Below are 24,425 nucleotides of genomic sequence, written 5' to 3' on the forward strand. Positions count from 1 at the left end.
TCCACAATTACCTATACAATACTCTTTCTCCAACCACCATGTTCATTGTTCTATGAATGGCTGGTTCAGGGACTCGGTAGTAACTCTTGCCTCTGCCTGCTGTCCAAATCCTGCACCACCCTCAATCTTTGTACATCTAGTATGGGTTTGAATAGTCCACTCTCAGATATACAATCCCCAATCTTCCAATCTACAGTTATGTAAATTTCCCATAAATATCATGTCACAAAAATATATTCACTCAGTGTCATCCTCTGGAGATTCATCTAGATTGCTGTGTACATAGGGATTTGGGATCTTTTTAAACTACTTTCTTATTCCTGAGTGGTATTTCAAAGCATTAGTATAGCAGGTTGTTGAACCCTTTACCTGTGAAAGAGTGTGTGTTGTCTCTAGTTCTTGTTTGTTTTGAAAAAAAAAAAAACTGCTTACAAACATCTGAGCAAGGAGATTGAATTGTTTGTTTCCTCTGACTCTCAGGAGTCTAGCTGGGTCATGTGATTCGATCATGCTCAGGGCTTGCAGAATCAGCCAAACTGCTTCAGGGTGATTTTTACATGTTCCATTCCCACCAGAAATGGATGAGTGAAAGTGACTCATTTTCTACACCAACTTATCGACACTTGGTTGTGTTACTATTTTTATTTAGTTATTCTGCTGGGCAAATAATGATATACTATGATGGTGTAAATGTGTGCTTCCTTGATGGATAATAATGTTGCACTTCTTCTGGTGAGTTTATTTTTTTGTCTGTAAACCCTTTTCATTGAGAGAGGTCCTCAGATCTTTTACTCATTTTCTAGTTGAGTTATTTGTGTGTTTGTTGTATAGTTGAATCTTGAGAAGTTTTAAGAATGCATATTAGTATTTTGAGAGAAATCTACTTGCAAACATTTTCTCCTAGTATGCACCTTTGTCTTGGAAGCTTTTTTTTTCAAAGTGGTAAATAGAAATTTATTTAAAAATTGATTTTCTATTCCAGGACATGCAGCCAGTCAGCTACCTGCAATGAAAACATACTTTAAGCCACATTTCTTGGTTTGAAGTTCAATTGTTTCAAGTTGAATTGTCCTCAAGTATTTGTACAAAGAAGGTGCCTTTTTTTTTGTCGGTTGTGGGGCTTGAACTCTGGGCTCGGGCACTGTCCTTATTCTCTTCAACTCAAGGCGCTAAGAAGGTGCCTTTTAACAAAGCAGTTTACGAAAACAATGCATCATCATCAGAATCACCCCTTTCATCCTTCTCACTCCCATCCACTCCTTTCCTTACTTAATTTTTAACAGGGAATAAGTAAGAGCAAAAGGAAGGGAAAGACGGAAGGAGGGGGTCAGGGAGGAAGGGAAGAAGAAAGGAAGGAAAAGAAAGGAGAGAGAGAAGGAAGGAGAAACACTTTATAAATTCCACTGGGCTCGATGGCACCTGCCTGTAATCTCAGCATTCAGGCCTAGGCATAGGGATTAGGATTGCTGAGGCCAGCAGGGCCTACACAGCAGCCACTGTACCAAAATAAAAATGGTAATGAAATTTTACATTCTTTGGCTTTCTCTGTGTAGAAAATTCTATGTTCTGCAAATAGAAGCTATTTTGCTTCTTCATTTTGAATTTCTATGCTTTCTATCTCTCTTGCTTGCTTTGTACTAGTCAGAATATCCAGCACTATGTCACATATGAGCAATGAAAATAAACAACTTTGCCTGTTTCCAGTTTGGGGAGGAACTGTTTCTGTAACCACCAAATATAATATTAGGTTTTGGGTTTTGTAGAATATTCTTATTAAGGGAAGTCTTTACCAGTCCTACTTTTTCTGAGAAGCATTATCAAATAATAACTGTTGCATTTTGTCAGTTTTTCTGCATTAATACAATCAACTACTTTTTTTCCTTTTATCTATTAACATCATTGTTAAATCATTGGGCTCCATTGATTTTCCTCACCTCCTTAAGAGAGTCATTACTTGTTAGATGGATTAATTTTATATTTTGCTTGACCACTAATACTCTGTTAAGGGGTTTTGTATCTGTAATGTCAGCCTGCTGTTTTCTGTTTGGCTTTCTTGAGATAATTCTCTAAGAAAATTCTTCAGGCCTGGAGTTTTCTTTTTAAAGAGGATTCTCTTTAGTTATAAATTCAATTGCCTCAATAGTTACATCTGTTATTTTTCTATCAGGTCGGTTTATGTAATATATTAGTTTCTTCTAGCTGTCTTCCCAAATTACTTCGATGGGAGTGATTTAAAGCATCAAACATTTTGTTTTGCAAACACCAAGGTAGGAGCAGCATTCTGCTGCCCCAAACCCCATAGGACTCTTGACTCTTCTGGATTTCCATAGGCCTGACACTTCTTGGATTATGACATGGTCATTCTAATCTCTGTCTTTATTATCACATGGTAGCTTTTCATCTTTTTTCTAGATGCAATTTTTGAACAAATTCTCCTTTTGCATATGGGATCCAGTCAAAGGGGATCACCTGAATACTTCATCTGCAGAATTCTATTTCAAAAAAGAAATCACACTTTGAAGTATTGTAGGTTAGGACTCTAACATACATATTTTTGGGGGAGGGTAAGAGAAATATAAACAGTTTATATTTTTCAAAGAATTTCTCCATTTCCTTAAGCTGTCAAATTTTTCATATACATAATCTTATTTACTTTTGAACTCTGAAAGCTCTATGGTGAAAACCTCTATTTCAAATCTGACATTATTAACATTTTTGCCTTCTCAAATTTGTGTCAATTTTGGTAAAAGTCAACAATTTTATTGAGTTTGGCAACCATGCCCCTCATAATTTTATGTCTTCATGAATATTTTTTCTGTTCAAATTTTAGTGATTTCTGCTCTTATCTAAATTATATCTTCTTAATGTGAATTCATTTTGCTCTTCCTTTGGCTTGAGATGGAAGATTAGATCACTGAATATTTTCCACTGTATGCATCTAATGCAGAAAAAAACTTTAGAAATATAGCTTACTTGTACACCAGAAATTTAATACCTTCAATGAAATTCAGCGTATTTAATTTCTTTTCAAGAATTCCTCTTTGACCCATATGTTATCTAGAAGTGTGTTGTTTGGTTTCTAGGTATTTACATATTTTCTCTGTTATCTAGAAGTGTGTTGTTTGGTTTCTAGGTATTTACATATTTTCTCTGTTCTTTCTCTTCCTGATTTCTACTTCCCTTGTGTTAGAAGGACACTGTGTATAATGTAATTTTAAGTATTTTAAATTGAAGTTTTTTTTGTGCCCCAGAATTATGGTACATTTTTGTGATATGTTCTTTGAGCATTTGAGAAAAATGTGCATTCTGCTATTTTTAGGTAGAGTGTTCTATAAATGCCAGTTAGCTCCCATTACTTACTGATTGTGTGACTGAGTTCTTATCTATCTTTGATGTTTTCCTGTCTAGTTTTTTTTTCTTTTTTTATCAATTACTAAGAAAGAGTGGTTAAAATTTCCAGGTATAATTTTGTGCCTTTCAGCTTTTTCTTCATTTATTTTGTAGTTCTCTTGTTTGGTGTGGATATAGTAGGATCTGTGATTTGCATTATTTACATTTATTTATTTATTTAGTCCTGGGATATTAATTCAGCCTCAGATTTGCTAGGCAAGCTCTTTCCTGTTTGAGCTATACCACCAGACTTTTGCTTTTAGCTTTTTTTTTTTTTTTTTTTTGATTTTGCTTTTGTTTTTGTTTTGTTTTTTGATTGGTTGTGAGGCTTGAACTCTGGGCCTGGGTGCTGTCCCCGATCTCTTCAGCTCCACGCAATCTCTCTACCACTTGAGCCACAGTGCCACTTCCGGTTTTCTAGTGGTTATTGGAGATAAGAGTCTCATGGACTTTCCTGCCTGGGCTGACTTGAAATGACAATCCTCAGATCTCACCCTCCTGAGTAGGTAGGATTACAGGCCTGAGCCACCAGCACTCAGCATAGGGTTTCCATTATTTTTCCTAGGTCTAGCCTCTATTCCTCTTTTCCCAAGTTGCCAAGTTGCCCTTTCCCATACTTTTACAATGAACTTGCCCATGTCATTATGTTTGCAAATTTTTCTCATAATTGGGAATAATTGGGTCATGTCTTAAATTCTTACTTCTGAACTCTGTCTTTTCAAGTTTTCTGTCTGGGTGATTTATACTGGATATAACCATTGCTGCAAAAACTGCTTTCTCTTTTTTAAAATCTGATTTTGTTCCCTTTATCTTGCAACTTAAATTTATTTTTAATTTTAGCTTGATTTATCGGTACTTGTCGACATATCTATAGAGCTTTTGAAAGTGACTTCTCTACGTATGGCCTATATAAAAACTTTATGCAAAAATTTTCCAAACATAATCTAAAAATTAAGAAAAGTAAGGAAAGGGATGGGGTGGAAAGGGTGGGTGGGAATGTGGAAAGGGGCGACATTGATCAAGGTGCACTGTATTTGTAGACTGCTTTGTATTTGTAGACTGTCCTTTGTACAAACTATTCACAGAAAATAAAAACATTCCCAAACCCCCACAGCTTTATGCTCTACTAGTGCTGTCTGCTTACCAGTTTGAGCAAAGTGTCAACAGCCCTGCCCTCTCTTACATTTCTATGACCTCCTCACCTTTATGACATAATTGTCTTAAATATTAACTTGCACTTAGAAGCACATCAGAAAATATTATGGCTTTTCTTTGGCTGCCAAATATAGTTTAGAAAACTTAGGAAAAGAAAGAAACCCTATTATGTTTTCCATATTATTTCTTACCATATTTTCCCTTGTGGATGGGCCAGTTTCTCCCTTGCTCATTTTATTTCTGTCTAGAGAAACTGCTTTGGGTTTTTTTTTAGAAAAGAAAATACAATGGAATCTTATATCATTTCCATCTTCATTTCTGAGGAATACTTTCCTTGAAATAAGATTCTGTATTGATACCTTTCCCTCAGCTCCTGATAAATGTTGTATCTTACTACTGGCTTTCATAGCTTCTGATGAGAAATGATGGCTATTTGAACTGACTGTCCCCTCTGGGTATTGTGATGTTTCTCTTCCACTAGTAAAACCCACTCATATTGTATTTGTTTTCTGTCTTCTCCACTATCAAAGGCAGTCTCTGTTTGATTTTTTTAATACACTTACCAATCTTTTTATGTCTTTGCTGATTTTCTATTCTTTTATTTGTCCCAAGCCTGTTCGTAATGCTCAGTGAATTACCTTCCTCCTTTGGTGCCAGGAGAGATTAGTTCAGACTTCCTCAAAACATCAAATTCTGAGGATGTTCAGAATTTGGTACAATGGTGTAACATTTGCATATGACTCCTATCATCCTCTCCTACACTTTAGATCAACTCTAGATTACTTATGCAAATGTTATGTACATAGTTGTTAGACTGTAGTGCTTGGGGAATAACAAAGGAAAAACTTTACACTTCCAGTACAAACAAAATCTTTGTCAAATGCTTTTGCTCTGAGATTGGTTAAGTCTACAGGTATGGAAAGCACAAATACCAGGGAGCCCAACTGTAAGTTTTCAAAACATGGATGGATCATTTTAACATGACAATCATCCCATCACTGTTTTACCTCTGTTGACTGTCCTGTTATTTTTTCCTTTGATCTGCCATCCTCCTGGCTCTTAGCGTGAGGAATGATTGTCTATTAAAGCCTGCCCATTTGGGGTGTTTGGTGTGAAGATGCAAAGATGCCTTGCTTCTTCTGTAAAAGCATCTGGGGGCTGTGCTGCTCCCTTCAGGGAACAGAGGACCACGCAACCATGTGGCTTCTTATTAATGCTATGCTGTAGTGAGGAGTCCAAGTTCCTCACTTCTCTCTCGTTTGGAGTTGATGGAGTGCTGTATGGTCTCCATTGACAGCCACAGAGTTGTTCTCACTATTTCTGGATTCCTCTGATTCAGTGCAGGGAGAAGAGTCCTTCTTACTGCCGTGTGGGTGTGGAAGGGTACCACCAGGGTACCACCAGGAGAAAGGGGTGCCTTTGGATGATGGTTAGAAGCTCGGTCCCTTCTTTGCATGAACACCTCTCAGTATGGAGATGGGAAGGGGATCCATCAGCGTGTTGCGTGTTGCCTGTTGTCTTTTGGTTGGGGAAATTCATGCTCTAATGAGAGACAGAGTCACCACGAAGGTGGACAGGAATGGTCAGTGCCCCCAGAAGGGGATGAAAGTGCCATCTCCCATTTCACCCTCTCTGGTGCCAAGGAGCTGGCTTGCAATCTTGCTGTCCAGACACCGACAGTAATGGTGTCTTTGAGAGTGATGGCAATCTCTTGTGTTCTCTTGCAGTGTTCAGCCAGGGAAACACGGTGTGTACAGCCTTCTATGCCCTGCTACCCCATGTTCCCAGTCAGGTGACTGGAGAGAGGAGACTTGGAGAGGGACTTTTGTCTTTGACTTTGACATTTGTGCCCGGCAGCCCTCTTCAGTCTAGGTCATAGATAGAGAAGCCAAAACAAAACCCCGGGGACTCCCCATAATTGCATTCTTTGAGTCTCAAGGGGCCCAGCTGGTCTGCATTCCTTGGTCCCCTTTCTGCAATTTGTTATGTCTGTTTCACGATCTCCAGGAATTGAGTTATACTTACAAGAAGCATCCACTCCATCTTCCCATTACTGGAAGTGTCAGAGTTTCAAATCAAAACTCTTACAAAAGGCAAATGAATTCTGTCTCTGTCTGTTTTTCTCTCTGTCTCTGTTTCTGTCTCTCTGTCTCTGTCTGTCTCTGTCTGTCTGTCTGTCTGTCTCTCTCACCAGCTCAAGGCCTCTCACGTGGACACTCTTACCCCAAGGTCATGACTCCTGCCCTAATTAATTTTTTGTTTGGTTTAGAGATAGGGTCTCACAGTCTTGCTTCCTGCCCTGGCCTAGGCGCTCAGGTGCCCGTGTTAAACTTCTCTAATTACTAGTTGATCACTGAGAACAGACCTGGCAAACCTGGGCTGTCCTTCAGCCTCAATCCTCCCATTCTCAGCCTCCCAATAGCCAGGACTCCAGGAATGAGCCAGCAACACCCAGCTTGGGCCCTCATCTAACAGATATTTTCTGGCCCTGGGCCTCTTTCTTCTTAGAGAAAGGAGAAGCTGAATGGGAGGTTTTTATGAAAATCTTCCTCCAGGTGCAAGGAGTTGTCTGGAAGAGAAGGCCAGGGTCACGGGTTCTGAGAACTCTTAAGTGCTGAGAGTTAGTAATAAGTGAGAGACCAAGGCAAGTGGGAAGAACAGAAAGAGTGGTGTGCCCGGTGCCCGGTGCCCAGCAGGGTAGACGACAAACAAGCATTAGGGAAAGCAGGAGGAACGCAAGCCTGGAGCTGGCAAAAGCCAGAGGGCTCGTCTGGGGGCTCAGCCTCGGGAGAGAGAGGAGGGGACCAGAGGCGATCGCTGGGCGGGGACCAGCCACCTGGGGAGGAGGAGCCAGGCTGGGTCCCCGCTCGGTGCGGGCTCCGGGTCCGGATCCGAGCGGAGCGCGCGCCGGGCGCCCCCGCGAGGTCTCCGCGCGCCGCGTCCCGCCGCCGCCGGGGAGGAGCGGGTCTCGCGGCCGCCACCGCTCCGGGGCGCCCCGGGATCCCCCCCCCCGCCGTGCGCACCCCTCCCGGCTTCGCACATCTCCCACCGCTCGCTGTGCTTTGCACTTCCCACCTTTCCCCGCGCGCCCAGCAGCCATGGATGACAACGACCCCCGGCGGCTCTCCATCCCCAGGTACGTCTCCCTCTCCCCCGCCCCCGATGCCAACTCCCTTCGGCTTTTCGGGTCCCTCCGGCCGGCGGGTGCCGAGCCGGCTGCGGTCCCGCGGCGGTGGTCGCCGTCTCCCGCCGGCCTCGCCCGGCGCGAGGCTGGGTGGGGCCTGCGCGCTGGGGCCGCGCGGGGCGGAGGATCGGCCAGGAAGGAGGGGTTGCGGGAGCCTCTCCGGTAGAGCAGGGGCTTTGAGGTCCCCTTGGCCCCGCGCCAGGACCCGACCCCTGGACCCTCGCTGGACAAGCTGGAGAGCTTTCGCGCCTTCTGGTGAAATGGTGTCTAAGGTAGGGGTGCAAATGTGGGGGGGGGGAGCAGCCGCCTCACCTCCTGTGCCGCTGAACCTGGCTGAGAGTCCGGGGCTACGGGGCTGAAGAAAGGGGATGGTTAGGGGTGAGGGGAGATCGCTGCCCTTCCCTGACAGTAAAGACCTGGGGGGAGCGGGGGGGGGGGTGTCTCTGCCATCGCCCCGTCCCCACCTGCCCTACCTGGCTGTTATTAGCAACTCATTTATCAGCGCCCATCCTAACGCGTGACCCGACTCCACCCCAGTCCTGGGGTCCCCACCCGGGCAGGTTAAGGGGAGACCGCCTCTGGCAGGGTGCTGGGAAGCTCGGCTTGGGTTTCCCTCCCTCATAAATCACAGGAGAGCAGGGGACACTGGCTCGGAGGGAGGAGGGGGTCGGGCTGACACCTGCACCCCCCCCCCCGCCACTTCCTGTGGCTTTAATGCGGACCCCCTTGTCTTCTCTCTCTTTCCCCAAAACATCTAGGTAGCTACCCCGCTGAGAATACTAGGCGTGGGAATAAATAAAGGGTTGAAGCTCAGATTCCTGGAGAGCGGCAGGACGCACTGGAATCTGCTCTTGCCAAGTGGCCAAGATATTGGGTGGGGGGTGGCTCAGGAAAGTAGGGATTGCCTTTCAGGGTGTTGGAGCCTGCCATTCATAGACAGGAAGTACTCAGATCCTTTCCCAGCTCCTCAGCCCGTTCCCCATGAGGCATCCCTCCCAAAAGGCTACTCTGTGGTTGCAGTACATTGCCCCAAGCTACACTTAACATGCAGTCTCTAGGCCCAGCGTGGTCAAATGACCACCAAATCTTTGTCAGCTAAGATCTGAAGAGCAAAGTTGGTAATGTAAGATTTGGAAGGGAAAAAACGAAAACAGAAACAAACAAAAAAAACCCAAAACTTTCTCAATGCTATTGATTTGTAAGTAGAAGTAAGTGTGAGGAAATTTAAAAGTCAAGAAAATTTTTACTTCTACACCCAGACAAGGAACAGGGTCATTAAAAATAAAAGAGAATTCTGTGCCCTCGACAGAGGCAGTTTTTGTAACAGATTGCTTACTTTTTATTCAGTTTTATAAAGCCTCACTGCTGTGATTGAATTGTGATTTATTCTTAAGTACTGGGGGATTTTCTCAAACATCTCATACAATGTGTGATACAATCATTTCTTCAACTTATGTGTATGGCAGTGCTTTCAAAGACCAAGTGAACGCAGTGAATTTAGTTTTGTTTCTATGACACTCTTAAATTCAGATTTAATGTCAGCTGTAGATTTTTAAATCTTTGGAATATATTCACCAATGGATATCACATTCCCATAATTAAGTGTAGGAATTACACCTATTTAATTGATATCCATAACCATATAGATTAATGTTAATGGAGTAGCTCATAGAATCCCTTATTTCATTGAATGCCCTTTCTAAAAATTTAATTGCATGCTACAGTCTTTCATTTTTACACAAGCAAAATTAGAATTTGAACTTGTGTGTATTGATCATATAGATTGTGTAAATACCTTGAATTTCGAAAACTGATCGTATATTCTACACAAGTGTTTTAAAGAAAATGGTATTGACCCAGAAATATCGGATTATTATGGGTCAAGCTTTATGGTGTCCAAATCTGAGAGTATCTAATAAGTTAGTAATCATAAATCTTTGTTTCTCTTAGGTATTATTAAAAAATTTGAACAATCTACTCCATAGGTGAACAGAGAAAAGGAGATTGGGTGATGAGTTAGTAATAGATTACACTTTTCTGTTGACTATTTCACTGTAATGACACTTTCAGTTATAAAGGTATAAATAAAACTAATCAGTGATTCTCTGTGGAGATTGATTTTAAGATTTAATTTGAATCTTACACTTTATACATTGGGTTTTTTAAAAGAAAATATTGCTCATCTTTTGAATTCTGCCATATTATCTTACTTAGATGAGAGTTCCAGTTTATTTTTTATTACAATTAGTTTCGTTGTTAAATGTACAATAAGTTATATAGCTTGGTCACAAATTAAAAAAAATCACTGGTTATCAAAACTGGAAGATGTGTCCAGATAGGAAATGACTGTAGAGAGATGAAATAGTTCCATATTAGTTGTATTTTAGACCCAGAATCCAAGTGCTTTCCCTGTAATAGTTCAGCTCAAAGAAAAAATTACAGGGGAGTTTTAATTTTTTAATATGTAAAACATATGATACTCTTCCATCAGGCATCACAAATTATATACTATTTTATGAACAGGTTACTTAATTTGCTATGTGCACAAACTAGATATTAGGAAGATAGCTTCTTACCCAGTACATTCTGCAGCACATTTATTCCAATGCAGCAATTTCCCCATATAGAAGGAAAGTTACTCTTACTTATCTGGGTAACTAGTGTGTGAAGAGCAAGATTTATAGTTTATACAGTGTTGTCCAGTTTATTAAGTTATTTGATCCTCACATTCTTGTGAGTTAATTATAATATATTATTCCTAGTTCCTATTAAAAACTCTGAAGCAAAAGGAAATTGAATAAAGTAAATAATCGGATTTTAAAATCCACACGAATACTATCTAGCAGAGCTAAGACATCACCAAAGTGTCTCTGGTGTAGAGGCCAGTGCTCTTCTTTGTATTGATTGAAAACCCCAGGCTTTATTTCAACGGGGTGCAAAAGAGGCTCTGCTACACAGTTTGGACAAATGCTGATATCCTTCTTAGAACACATGGGGGCAGCCTAAAGCAGGATGGTTGGGATGTAAGGCAGAATGTGCTAAAAATACCTTTTCTGCAAACAGAAACAATTTTTTCACATAAACCTTATCTAAGCTTGAACTAGAAGCTCCAGAGAGAGAGAGAGAGAGAGAGAGAGAGAGAGAGAGAGAGAGAGAGAGAGAGAGAGAGAGAGACCTCTTTTCCTTTTCATGCTGTATTAGTTTGTTCATTTTGTTTTCTTTGGCTTACTGGATTGTATTTTAATAGTATTGTTTTTCTGTGGGGCTTTGAAATGTGTGTGTGTGTGTGTGTGTGTGTGTGTGTGTGTGTGTGTGTGTGTGTGTGTGTGTGTGTGTGTGTGTGTGTGTGTGTGTGTGTGTGTTAGGGCTTGAATTCAGAGTCTGGACACTGTTCCCGAGTGTGTGTGTGTGTGTGTGTGTGTTCCCGAGTGTGTGTGTGTGTGTGTGTGTGTGTGTGTGTGTGTGTGTGTGTGTGTGTGTGTGTGTGTGTGTGTTAGGGCTTGAACTCAGAGCCTGGACATTGTTCCCGAGATTTTCTGCTCCTGGCTAGGACTAGACCACTTGAGCCACAACTCCACTTTCAGCTTCTTGGTGATTAATTGGACCTAAGAGTCTCACTGACTTTGCTGCTCAAGCTGGCTTCAAAATTTAGATCCTCTTGATTATAGCCATTCTAACTGGGGTGAGGCGGAATCTCAATGTTGTCTTGATTTGCATTTCTTTTATGGCTAGAAAGGTTAAGCATTTCTTCATGTGTCTATTAGCCATTCTTATTTCCTCTTCAGAGAAGTTTCTCTCTAAGTCTTTAGCCCATTTATTTATTGGGCAGTTGTTTCTTGAGGATTTGTACAGTATTTTTACAGTAAAAAACATTTTTAAAAAATTTAGATCTTCAGACCGAAACTCCTGAGTAGCTAGGATTGTGAGCCACTGGGGCCTGGTCAAAAGTTCATTTTGAAAAACAAAACAAAACAAAAAAGATATGTTGATTCCCTTTTTTGCTGTGTTGAAATTCATACAGCAGGAGAAATGAGAGTATACATCTACATTTCTTTGTCCTATTCATCAATAACTCTGGGAAAGGATTAGTCTTTTACTCTTTTTTTTTTAACTTGCAATTTTTTTATTTTTTATTTTTTTAGGTTTTTTTTTTTAAATTGTGAAAATACTGTACAGAGGGGTTACAATTACATGGGCAAGATAATGAGTACATTTCTTATCAAGCATTGTAGCCTCCTCCTTTGTTTCCCCTTTCCATCCCTTTCCACATCCTCCCCCCTCCCCCCCCAATTTTCCCTGCCCCTCCCCACCAAAGTTGTAAAGTTCGTTTTTGACATAACGACTTGTACATCTCATTGTTGCAATGGGTCCACCTGTATCCCTATTTAAACAATTTGTTTTTCCCCTTCCCCTCACAAATTATACCGACATCAAATACAGTGAAAGCAGGGGTTATACTGTGGGGGAGGGACATACAAAGCAACAAAGAAATAATCTTATTAATGTGTTAGAAACAATTGCATGAAAGAAAAAAAAAACATTTGAATACATATCTTAGGGTTCGTTTCCCTAACATCATCTTATCTGACCTTTTCTGCTTGACTCAGACATATACTAGTTATTGCAAATAAGGGAAACCATGGGACCTATGTTTCTTTGGGCCTGGCTTACTTCACTTAATAGAATTTTTTCCAAGTTTTTCCATTTCCTAACAAATGGGGCAATGTCATTCTTGCTAATGGAGGCATAGAATTCCATTGTGTATATATACCACATTTTCTTGATCCATCCATCTACTGAGGGTCATCTGGGTTAGTTCCATATCTTAGCTATAGTAAATAATGCTGCAATAAACATATTTGTGCTGGTAGCTTTAGTATGGTCTTGTTTGTAAGCATTTGGGTAAATGCCCAAAAGTGGGATTGCTGGGTCATAGGGGAGCTCTATGTGGAGTCTTTTGAGAAGTTAAAGAGAAAGGATAGTATCAGATGGGCTTGGAATATAAACTTAAGAGGATACTTTATCTTGAAAATCATTGTTTCCTTGAGGCCAGTTTATCCTCTTTTTCTTGTAATCCTGTATGTCAAGGCCTCAATCTCAAAGGTACACTTTCCTATAGAGAGAGAAACTGCTAAGTCCACATGTCCAAGACTCTGGGAACCCATGATGCTGCTGGGTAATGGGTGTTCTGTGGGGAAATGACCTCCATCCCCATGTAGTTCCTGTAGGAAATATGTATCTATCAGCTAGAAATAATGAGCCTAGAAGTGAACTGGAATGTGTTTTGTTCATTATGAGTCTCTTTGCGGGGCCATTACTTCTCATGTGAATGAGAGAGGAAGAAGGGGATGTATTTGGTGTCTGGAGCCTTCATGCTCACACCTGGGTGGGAATCAGTGTCAGTGACTGCCTGGTCAGTTGCTAGGCTGTTCCCCCTAAATGTATGGACATGGATTCTCATATCCTGGTCTAGGAGCCTCTGACTTTTAACCTGAAAAATACAAAGACACTTATTACAGCAGGGACTCTCAGCATGGTGCTGTAGAAGTGAATCACCCATTCTGTTGAAAGAGGTGAAGTCAAAGCATTCAGAACAACTAAGACAAGACTCACTCATGCAAAACAACGCTAGTTTTCAAAAATGGGTTGGTTTGTTTTGAAAATTCTCGCATAGGGGGAGAGAAACATGATGGCAGAAAGCATAGTAAGGGCTGGGATGTAGTTCAGTGGCCAAGCTCTTGCCTAGCAAGTGCAGTGTCCTGGGTTTGATCCCCAGTACCAAAAAGGAAAAGACAAAACAACAACAACAACAAAAGAAAGCCTAATAAAAGCTACCTCTTTCTGTACATTAAAACAAGGGGGAAGCACATGGTTCTACCTATTAAGTGGTGGAGTTTTTCTCCTCTGGAGCAAGATGTTTGTCCATTCTGTTTGTGTCATCTGTGTCATATAACTGACTTCAAGACACTTGAAAAGCGTGAGGAGAGAAGGAATTGAGAGAGCATGCATGAAGTGCCAGGCACTGAGACCTTTCAGCTACTTCTGCTCATCATACTTGATCGATTCCACTAAATGTGATTGATCTGTGATATATTTTACAAAAATCATTACTGATAAATAGATCACATGGCTCAGACACCAAGTCTCCTCTGGTTTTATTTTTTTCTATCATTTTGCTTTTGATCTATTTATTCATATTTGAAGTTATTTATTGTAAACAGGATGCTTGTGTCATCTTTCTCTATTTAATAGCTCTTTAATTTGGTAATCTCTTTATTAATGTGATTAGGTCATTCGTATTTATTATAATTTCACATGGGGCCAGATTAAAGTCTTCCAGACAGTCAGCTATTTTCTAATTGTGCTGTTTGCTTCTCTCTGTCTCCGTCTCTGTTCCTGTTTGTCACTCTTCCTTGATTTAGGTTAATTGGAGAATTTTTTTTTTATAATTCTATCTTGTCTCCTGTATTGGTTTGTGAGTTATGATTTATTTTAAAGATTTTGGTCACCAAGGATTTTCTTTTCATCTGAATCTAACTTCACACAATTGTACAGAACCTCATATCCAGTGTAAGGATTTATCAAGTGTATATTTCAAGTTCTTTCCTCTGGTCTTTTATGTTGTGATTGTTGTATACTTTTATAACTGTTTTTTTTTTTTTTTTTGTCATTCATGGGGCTTGAACTCTGGGCCTGAGCGCTGTCCCTCAGCTCTTCAGCTCAAGGCTAGCATGCTACCACTTGAGCTACAGCACTACTTCTGGTTTTCTGGTGGTTTATTGGAGATAAGAGTTTCACGGACTTCCCTGCCCGAGCTGGCTTTAAACTGTGATCCTCAAATCTCAGCCTCCTGAGTAGCTAAGATTATAGGCGTGAGCCACCAGTGCCGAGCTATTTTTATAACTTTTGGGGGGGCTTGTTGGCCATGGGTCTTGAACTCTTGGCCCGTGTGCTGTCCCTCTACCTATTAAGTGGAGGTTTTCTCCTCTGGAGCAAGATGTTTGCCCATTCTCTATTTGTGTCATCTGTGTCAAGTAACTGACTTCAAAACACTTGAAAAGCGTGAGGAGAGAAGGAATTGAGAGAGCATGCGTGAAGTGCCAGGCACTGAGATCTTTCAGCTATTTCTGCTCATCATACTTGATCGATTCCACTAAATGTGATTGATCTGTGATATATTTTACAAAAATCAATACTGCACTCTACCACTTGAGCCACAGCACCACTTCTGGTTTTCTGGTGGTTCATTAGAGATAAGAGTCACACGGACTTTCCTGCCCAGGCTGGCTTTGAATGGCAATCCTCAGGTCTCAGCCTCCTGAATAGCTAGGATTAGAGGCATGAGCCACTGGTGCCTGGCTTATTTTTATAACTATTATAAAAATATATTAATAGGTTTGCTTTGAGCCACCTGATTCTTAAGAATAATTAGGAAGAACAAAATTAAATTTGAATTTGTTTGTTCTATTTCCGACACTTCATTTCTGTAGATATGAGCTTCTGTCTGGTACAATGTGCTTCTGTTTTTGTCTAAGAGAGTCTCTTTCTCATTCATTTTCGGAGCCATCCTTTGCTTTCCTGTGTGCTTTCTTCCTTCTCTTGTTTGTGTTTGAGAAGAGGTCTCTCCCTGTCGGTCTCCACCCTCCTGCCTCAGCCTGTGGTTTTCTTTTCCTTGCATTCCAATTGCACGTATACCAACATACAGCTCTTGAGTACTTCACCCTGGCTCTACCCTGGCTCTTCTTTTTCTTTCCTTTCAGGTAGATAATTGGAATTGACTTATTGTCAAGACTACTCATCTTTCCTTCAGCTGAAATAATTTTATTCATTTGTCAGAGGGGTTTCTCATCTAATCACAGTGTTTTCACATTTCTAGCATTTACATTGCTTCCGTCTTTCAGTTTTTATGTTTCTGATGCAATTACCCATGTATGCTTGCATGTTAACAAGTCCAAATAATGTTCATTAATCAGGCACTGCTGGCTCACACTACTCTGAGGCTGAGATCCCAGGATTGTAGTTCAAAGCTAGGCTAGGCATGGAAAGTCATGAGATTCTATCTCTGATTAAGCACCAAAAGGCCAGAGTGAAGCTGTGACTCCGTGGTAGAGTACTAACCTTGAGCAAAAATGCTCAGGGAGCTGGGCGCCAGTGGCTCATGCCTGTAATCCTAGTTACTCAGGAGGCTGAGATCTGAGGATCACAGTTCAAAGCTAGCCCAGGCAGAAAGATCCGTGAGACTCTGGTCTCCAGTAAACCACTAGAAAACAGGAAGTGGCTCTGTGGCACAAGAGATAGAGCGCTCGCCTTGAGCTGAAGAGCTGAGGGACAGTGCCCAGGCCCAGAGTTCAAGCCCCAGGACACTACTGACCAAAAAAAGAAAAATTCTCAAGGACAGCACCTAAGCCCTGAGTGCCAGACCCAGCATCAGCCCCCCCCCCAATACTAATATTCATTACTTATAATTTTATGCCTGATAGTTTCAATGTCTCTTTATATCTGAATCTGATTCTGTTGATTGTTTTATTCCTTGGAAATATTATATTTCTTGCTTTTTCATGATCTGGTAATTTTTTCCTGAAAGCCAGATTTTGTGTATAGAATTTGCCTAAGTAGAAATTGGATGTTGATGCTATTATTTTTATTTTGCTTTTGAAGATGAGAAACCATGTCTCAGTAAGGCTATACAAGACATTCAGGGTACCTCAGTGAGTAGCAGAGCCAGAATCTGAACCCTGAAATTTCAAGCTTGTACAGCAATTGACTATACCACTCTTCCTTTCCTATTCTATTCTGGAGGTCCCCAAGACCTTTGCATGCCACATGAGATATTTTTATCCCTTGTTAAAAGAGAGTCATTGAAGCACATTAAATAATGAATAAGAAAGGATTCTTTCCTTGATTAGCAAAGTATATAATGTCAATATGACATTCATTTTTCTTAATGTCTTTTGAGCCAATCTTTCTCAAAAAAAGGTCTCTGAATTACAAGTAACAACAAAAACAAATGGATACTATCAGAGATTAAAAAAAAAATATTCCCAGGATGGAAACAGAGATAATGGCAGTCAGTAAAGTTCAACATACAAATTAAAAAGCAAATATTTGGGGGCTGGGAAGGCAGCTCAATGGTAGAGTGCTTGCCTTGCATGCATGAAGCCCTGGGTTCAATTCCTCAGCACTACATAAGCAGAAAAATCTGGCAGTGGTGCTGTAGCTCAAGTGGTAGAGCGCTAGCCTTGAGCTGAAGAGCTGAGTGACAGCACCCAGGCCCAGTCCCCATGACCGACAAAAAAAAGAAAAAAAAAAAGCGAGCATTTGTTACCAATTAAGTGGATCCTGACCCGGAAACCTGTACTTTTATGCCAAGCCACATTTCTACGTGGGACAGAAGAATGGACACATTCAATCATATGACTTGAGGGTTAAAAAAATAACATGAAACAATATGCCTCCTATTCCTTTCCTTTTAAAATACGTATTTCTTAGCTAAATTATTGAGCTAGTTACTTGGACTTTGCAGAGTAGCCATGCTTCCAGATGTTCAAGTAAGTTCTAAAACATGAATCGTAATGACTTTACTACTGCTGTACTACAAAACAGCCAGTGAAAGCACTGACGTAAGCCACAAGCCAATGTATTATCTTACAGTTCTATGTGTCAGACATCTAACAAGAACCAACCAAATAAAATCAGGCTGCTGGCAGTGATCCATTCCTCTCTCAAGGAGAGAGAAACTAACCCTTGCTTCTTTCCATCTTCCAGAGCCTGTCACATTCATTTATTCTCAACTATTAAAAAAATTAACCTTAAGTATCTCTGCAAGGGGATTTCAGTTCAACACGTCAATTCATGAATATAATGCATCATGATCAATGCCACTCCATCCATCATTCTCTCCCCATTTGACCCAACTCCACCATCCCCTTGTTCTCTGATTCCATTCTCAAATATGTACAGTAGATAGTTTGACTGTATGTCCCCACCTTTCTTCATTCCTCCCCCTTCTTATTGACCTCCTTCCCTCTGATAAAGTGTATTTCAGCCTCCTGGTATTCAGGTCATTAAATTCTAAGTTTGAGTTTAACTGACTTAGGATATTGTTCATGCATATATGCATCTATGACAGATATACACATATATATGCATATATGATTTCATATTAAACAACCCTATTACACTGTTGGTGGGAATGTAAACTAGTTCATCCACTAGGGAAGGCAATTTGGAGATTCTTCAAGAAATGAAACAAAACAACCACCCTATGCTTCAGTGATTCCATGCCAGCATCTATCCTAAAGATTAAAAGTCACGATTCAGTGAAGACATTCAAACACTCATGTTCATTGAAATGATGCACTATATATTATATCTGAGTTTTGGAAAAAGTTCAGATGCCCTCCAATCAATGAGTGGATCAAGAAAATGTGATTAAATAAGTAGGTAGGTAGGTAGGTAGGTAGGTAGGTAGGTAGATAGATAGATAGAGGGATACATAGATAGATACATAGATACATAGATAGTTAAATAGATAGATAACACAGGAACCTACAACGAAATCTGACTCATTCATCAGGAAGAATAATGTTATGTCATTTGCAGGAAAATGGATGAACCTGGAAAAAATTATGTTAAGTAAAGTAAGTCATGTTCAGAGAGAGAAAGGGCGTGTGTTTTCTCTCATGTGTGGGTGTTAGGTATAAATTATAAACATATATGGAAACATACAGGGTCACAGGCTTGGCCCATTCTTTGTCCCACGACCAGCTCCCTCCATCAGCAAAGTTAGCAATGGAAGAGTCGGTGCTTCTCACGTCCCAGCCTTCTGACTCCTGCCTTCTTCCACTCTTAATAATCCCTGTGGTTACATCAATGCCCTAGATAATTCCAAATAATCTTCCTATACTAAGCTCAGTTGACTAATACCCTTAATTCCATCTTGACCTGTGATCCTGCTTTGCCATATAATATAACATAATCATGCATAGCATGTGGCTATCTTGAATGGGGCAAATTATTATTCTGCCTGCTTATAAACATCACTTGTACTTAAAACCGATTGCTCTGACACTCGAGTAATACTTGAGATTCTGTCTGAAGTTCTTTCTTTCTCCCTTTTCCTTCTTTCTTTATTAAATACAAAGGAAGTGCAACAAGACTATTTGCTCCTCTTCTGTCATGCATGAATTATTCAGCATAGCTGATCTGAAAACAGCCTTTCAATTCCCAAAGATTATTCAAGCCCACAAAGCCAGGCCCTAGAGGAGATATTCATAGGCACTTGTTCTTTGTAGTGTTCTTTGGTGGTGCTTGGCAAATATTTTGTGAATGGCTCCATGTTCCTAAATGTCAGGCAAGATTTTGCTTGCTCTATTCTTTGATACAGTATATATCCAACTATTATCATCTGTCTGATGCAAAGTAGTCAGTTGTAAAGATTGGCAATGGCTTTAGACATCAAACTCCCCCTGAGATGGATCTGTTGCTCAATGGTTGACAGAAAGCTGGGTTCAGTGGCATCTCAATGCAAGCCAGACGAAGATTGCAGGGAAATCACTCAGCCAGGTGTCAGGTGCCTCATGACACCTTCAAGACTGCATGGAGTAAGAAAGACCAAATCTCTGCACCACTTACTTGGTAAGGACCTGCAGGTGGCAGTGGTATAGAGTATAGGTAGAAGAATGGAAGGATTACTGGAGAGTAGATACTTTGCGCACAGTATAGGTAGAAGAATGGAAGGATTACTGGAGAGTAGATACTTTGCGCACACTTTCCACTCCTTTTTCTTTCCATTTCCTGAGGGAAACCCCTTCAAATGAATCAATCTAATCAGTCCTGTTTGATTCCTGCTAACATCTGACATGATAGACAGGTAATCCCTAAGTTTGTAAGCATGTTCCCCTAAGGAGAAATTCAACTAAAACATAGATTTAAAATATACTGACAGCCGCCAGGCACCAGTGGCTCACACTTATAATCCTAGCTACTCAGGAGGCTAAGACTGACAGGAAAGTCCACCAGACTCTTATCTACAATTAATCACAGAAAAACCCAGACATGCCAATGTGGTTCAAGTGGTAGAGCCTTAGCTTTGAGCAAAAGAGCTCAGGAACAGTGCCTAGAACTAGAGTGTAAGCCCCAGGACAAGAAGGAAAGAAAGAGAGAAAGAGAAAAAGAGTGAAGGAAGGAAGGAAAGAAGGAAAGAAAGAAAGAAAGAAAGAAAGAAAGAAAGAAAGAAAGAAAGAAAGAAAGAAAGAAAGAAAGGAGAGAGTGAAAGAGAGAGAAAGGGGGAGAGAGGGAGGGAGGGAGAGGGAGAGAGGGAGGGAGAGAAAGAGGGAGGGAAGAAAGGGAGGGCCTACACCTGCTCTTACTGTGCTCAAATGACATTGATTTGTCTCACCCAATTTCCTTCCTTTACACATAGAGGAGCTGAGGCCAAGAACAGCTACATAAATTACTAAAATAGTCTGTTTTTACTAAAATATTCTTATGTCCATCCATAATTAAGCATTGATTTCCTGATTATACTTCCTACTATATTGGGCTTGTTTAAAATAAAGGAAGCAATAGCAATAAAAATTAACCTTCACAATATAGCTGGAAGCTTTTAGAATTTTCTAGTGCAACACAACCTTTCTAATACCCATGTTCAGATACCTTTTTCATTTTACTTCTGTAGGAAAACTAATGTCTAGATACTTTCTCAGGTCATCATTTTACTTCAACTAACAGACTTTCTAGGAACAATCAGTGTGAATTGTGAACCAAGTACAGAAGTTGCTTGTGACTTGAATATGTGTGCTGATTTTAGCAACGAGAGTGACTTCTTGCAGTTTCTGAGCCCTGGGTTCTAATTTATGCTTTATCATTTACTCTGTGTATAACGAAACAAGGTGGAATATCTGTCAGTAAATAAATCATTGAACTGGTGGTTTTCTCTATAAACAATGGAAAACATAGCTTTCTGTCTCTTTGAGATATTAGTCTGTAGAAAATTGAATCTCATGTAATACGAATCCCCACTCATATTTAAGTATGCTTTCTTTGATAGCTGACTCTAATTAAAAATTTGTAAGTTAAAGTGGTTAGTGCTATTAAAGTAAGATCAACTGTTTTAGAATGAATTCTACAATTGTATGCAGTAGATTTCTTAATTATTTATGAAGCAAGGTAAAGCAAAAATATTTGAATGTCAGTCTATATCAAAGTATATTATTTCCCCCAAATTACTTTTCTTTCACTTTTTGTGCTACATTTTTATTGAGTATATGATCGTTCTGTGGCTTGAACTCAGGACGTTGAATTCCCTTTTAGCTCTTTCTGCTCAAGTCTGGAGCTTTATTATTTGCACCATACCTCCAATTCCAGGTTTTTGCTGGTTACTTGGACATGAGAGTCTTCTGGATTTGTCAACCTGGGCTTGCTTTGAACTGCAATCCTCAGATGTTAGCCATCTGAGTAGCTAGTATTATACGTGTGAGCCACTAGTGCTCAGCTTACACACTTAACATTTTACTACACTTTTCTCAAATATTTAAATGAGCTAAAAACTTTCAAAACATTTACTAATTTATTCCAGAGTTATAAGGAGTACCACTATACTTTAGTAGTAATGTTAAGCAAGACATTTAATTTATTCTTTCCTAAAAATCCATAACTTGTGATTACAAATCAAAAAAGAATATAAGAAAATGCTCTGATTGCTATACTTATAAATATACTGTACCATTCATTTTCAGTGCACGTAGTCATCTTTTCCACCTACACAGACAATTAAACTAAATTATCCCACTAATTTGACCCAAACTTAAATTCAGGTTAAAGTAAAGAGGAGCTAATTTTCCTCCAAGTGAAATCTTGACCCTGTTCAGTTATCCTTGACTCATGCACTTAATATAGCCTGAAGTTTTTTACTCATTCATATTTTCTAAATGAATCAACAGTGCTCCAAAATGGCAATCAGAATGGTAATGTTCATTCCATTTGTAGAATTATCAACAGGTCCCTGATGTGACCTAGCATTCCTTTAGAATCACATTAGTCTTCTTTTCTCAAGAAGATAGGGAAAGGAGGTGACTTCACCGGACACATACAATGAAGAAAATGAACTGCCGTTGAACTTCATGAATCACTGTGAAAGATGTGGGTAAGGAAGAGATTCAGCCTTCATAAGACATTATCCAGGGAAGCTGTTATCACAAGCATAATCACTCAGCACTAGCAGGTCATACTAATGAATAATGTGGGGGAAGAAACATGCACAGCACTAATGACAGCATTCTCCTCTGAGTTTCCCCTGAGTCTAAGATATTTTTCATTGGCAAACCGAGAACACATATACAGACAGAGGCAGAAAAATTGGAGATTTAACTTAAGTTTAACTTGGAAGATTGTCTGGGACTTGTACATGTGACTAGGGCTGGGTAAATGAAGTAGAGGAGAAGGGCTCCTTGTTTATGTGAAAGAATGGAGTCTAGTGATTCAAATGTGGGCTTCCCCACGTGAGAATAAATGGCATCTGGAAAACACCATTCAATGTGAATTCACCATAAATAAGTCTAAGGGACACCTGCACAGTGAGGAGAATCACCTCACTTGATTGGAAATTTTCTTTTCAAATCAATAAAATGAAAATAGTTCATGTTATCCTAGATGCAAAAATGAGCTGCATTGTGAATGAATAACAAGTTAGGTTAACTGGATTGGCAGCCTGCAATATTACCTGCAGGATCATACATTAATATGGCATTTTAATATTTATCTTTAATATTTTATTAAAAATACTGTTCCGAAGGGTTACAGTTACATGAGTAAGGCAACGAGTACATTTCCTGTCGAGCATTGTTACCCCCTCCTTTGTTTCTCATCTCTCATCCCTTCCCTCTCCTCCCCCCCCCAACCTGAAGTTGTAAAGTTCATTTTCACTGTAGTGTCTTGTACATCTCATTGTTACAATGGGTCAAACTGTATCCTTGTTTCAGCATTTTGTTATTTCCCTTCCCTTCCCCAAATTAGAAAAATATATATACAAGATGCAGGGTACAAGAATCAAATATAATGACAAAAGGGGTTATACCATGGGGGAAGAACATACAAAAGAAACAAAAAAAAATCACATTGGACATTAAAACAATGAAAAAGAAAACTTCTTGTGTCCCTATCTTGGGGTTTATTCACTTAACATCATCTTACATGGTCATATGTACATAGCTTTTGACCTTTTCTCTTGTCTGGTAAGATTATAATATGGCCTTTTATGCTATGAAATCAGAAACAGTATCAGTTCTGTAACTATATTCTATAGCCTCATCAACTTTTTCTAACAGTTCTTCTAATCCTTTTGATTCCAAAATTTGTCTCTATGTGGAGCATCTGTCATACCAGTCATGATTAATTTTATCTGCTTTTGATATTATCTGTCTCACCCTGCTAGACACTCATTTATGATAGCTTTATGTGTGATTAAGGAGGTTTCCAACATCACATAATTCTCCTTTCTGAAATCTTTCATCTTCTACAAGATTTTTCATTTCAATTGACTAGTATTTCATTTAAATAAAAGTCACAAACTCAAACTATTCATGAGAACAGCCATTGAAGATAGTAATTTGATGGACAAAGAGAAACAGAAATAGACATTCAAGGAAAGCAGGAAGGATCCTTACTGGAGATTAATTGTTAAGCACTCCATTTGTTAATAAAACGTTTGCTTTGTTATATAAACTTGTAACTGCAGCGACTGATTTATGAATAGGAAGTACATTGGATCTTTTGGGGGACAATTTTCAGTGATTGAGTTTACCAAATTTTCTTCAGGGAATGATGCTGGAGAAAATCCTTTCCATTTTGACAAGCATTATCTACAGATGAGTAAGTTATCTAATTGGGCAATGTCGATGTGATTAACTATCTCAAATAGAATTTTTCCATTCTCTGTGATGTGTTTGTATTTCTCAAATACTTCATAGCTATTTCTCTATTTTTAATGCATAGATGAGTGTATGAAGTGTCAGTGTTCCAGGGTGGTAGTGACCCTAGCTAAATGTCACCCTCTTCTCCTCGATTTCAAGAGGACCATAATGTTGCTTCCAGATAAGAAGTAGACAAATTAGATAAAAAGTTTTGTGATGGGTTCCTGTGGTGGGTCAGTAGTGTGTAGGACCTTGGGGAGATAGAAGGATCATTGGAACTCTACATACCTCTGAAGCGAGCAAAAAAATCCCCCCAAAACTAGCATCTTAATACAAAGTTGAAGTCAAGTATATGAGAGAGATAAGCCTCATTTACTAATTCAGTAGTTATGCTGACCCCTAACTGTATGACAGAGGATGTCTGCTGAAAAAATGTAATTTTGAGTCATCTCCATTGTCATGGAACCTCAGTATCCGTGGGAGATCTAGATATTAGTCAGACAGTGACACTGGTGAATATATAGCCAAATTACCATCTGTGTCCCAATGGAAAAAGAACATGGTTTGGGGCAACATAGAACATTAAACAAAACTTTAATGGAGGAGGTACCAAAGGCGTTTTGTGAATGATTGCCTTGGCAGCTAGCACAGCAGTTGGAAAATTCCTAAGACAAGATCACAATGGAGTGCTCGCACAACTCCAGGTTAGTGTTTGGAATACAGGAAGAGGAGTGAAAAATAAAATCTGAAAGTAAGGGCGGCTAGAACATGCCAAGCCCTCAGAG

General features: G+C 39.9%; 1 protein-coding gene across 7 annotated transcripts in view; it reads left to right on the forward strand.

The window, feature by feature from the left end:
• Positions 1–7,446: 7,446 nt before the first annotated feature.
• Positions 7,447–24,425, forward strand: part of Sphkap (SPHK1 interactor, AKAP domain containing) — a 134,805-nt gene continuing 117,826 nt past the window's right edge. For 4 of the 7 annotated variants that reach the window (XM_070015437.1, XM_070015450.1, XM_070015439.1 and 1 more), the window contains exon 1: positions 7,447–7,681. In XM_070015437.1, coding sequence (XP_069871538.1) covers positions 7,648–7,681 — 34 coding nt within the window. In that variant the 5' untranslated portion in view covers positions 7,447–7,647. Of the gene's footprint in view, positions 7,682–7,795; positions 8,002–24,425 lie in introns of those variants that run through there. The other 3 variants (XM_070015440.1, XM_070015468.1, XM_070015443.1) reach the window with 2 other exon arrangements.

This window comes from Dipodomys merriami, unplaced genomic scaffold, assembly GCF_024711535.1.
Source record: "Dipodomys merriami isolate MVZ:Mamm:240054 unplaced genomic scaffold, mDipMer1.0.p SCAF_1, whole genome shotgun sequence".
NCBI lineage: Eukaryota > Metazoa > Chordata > Mammalia > Rodentia > Heteromyidae > Dipodomys > Dipodomys merriami.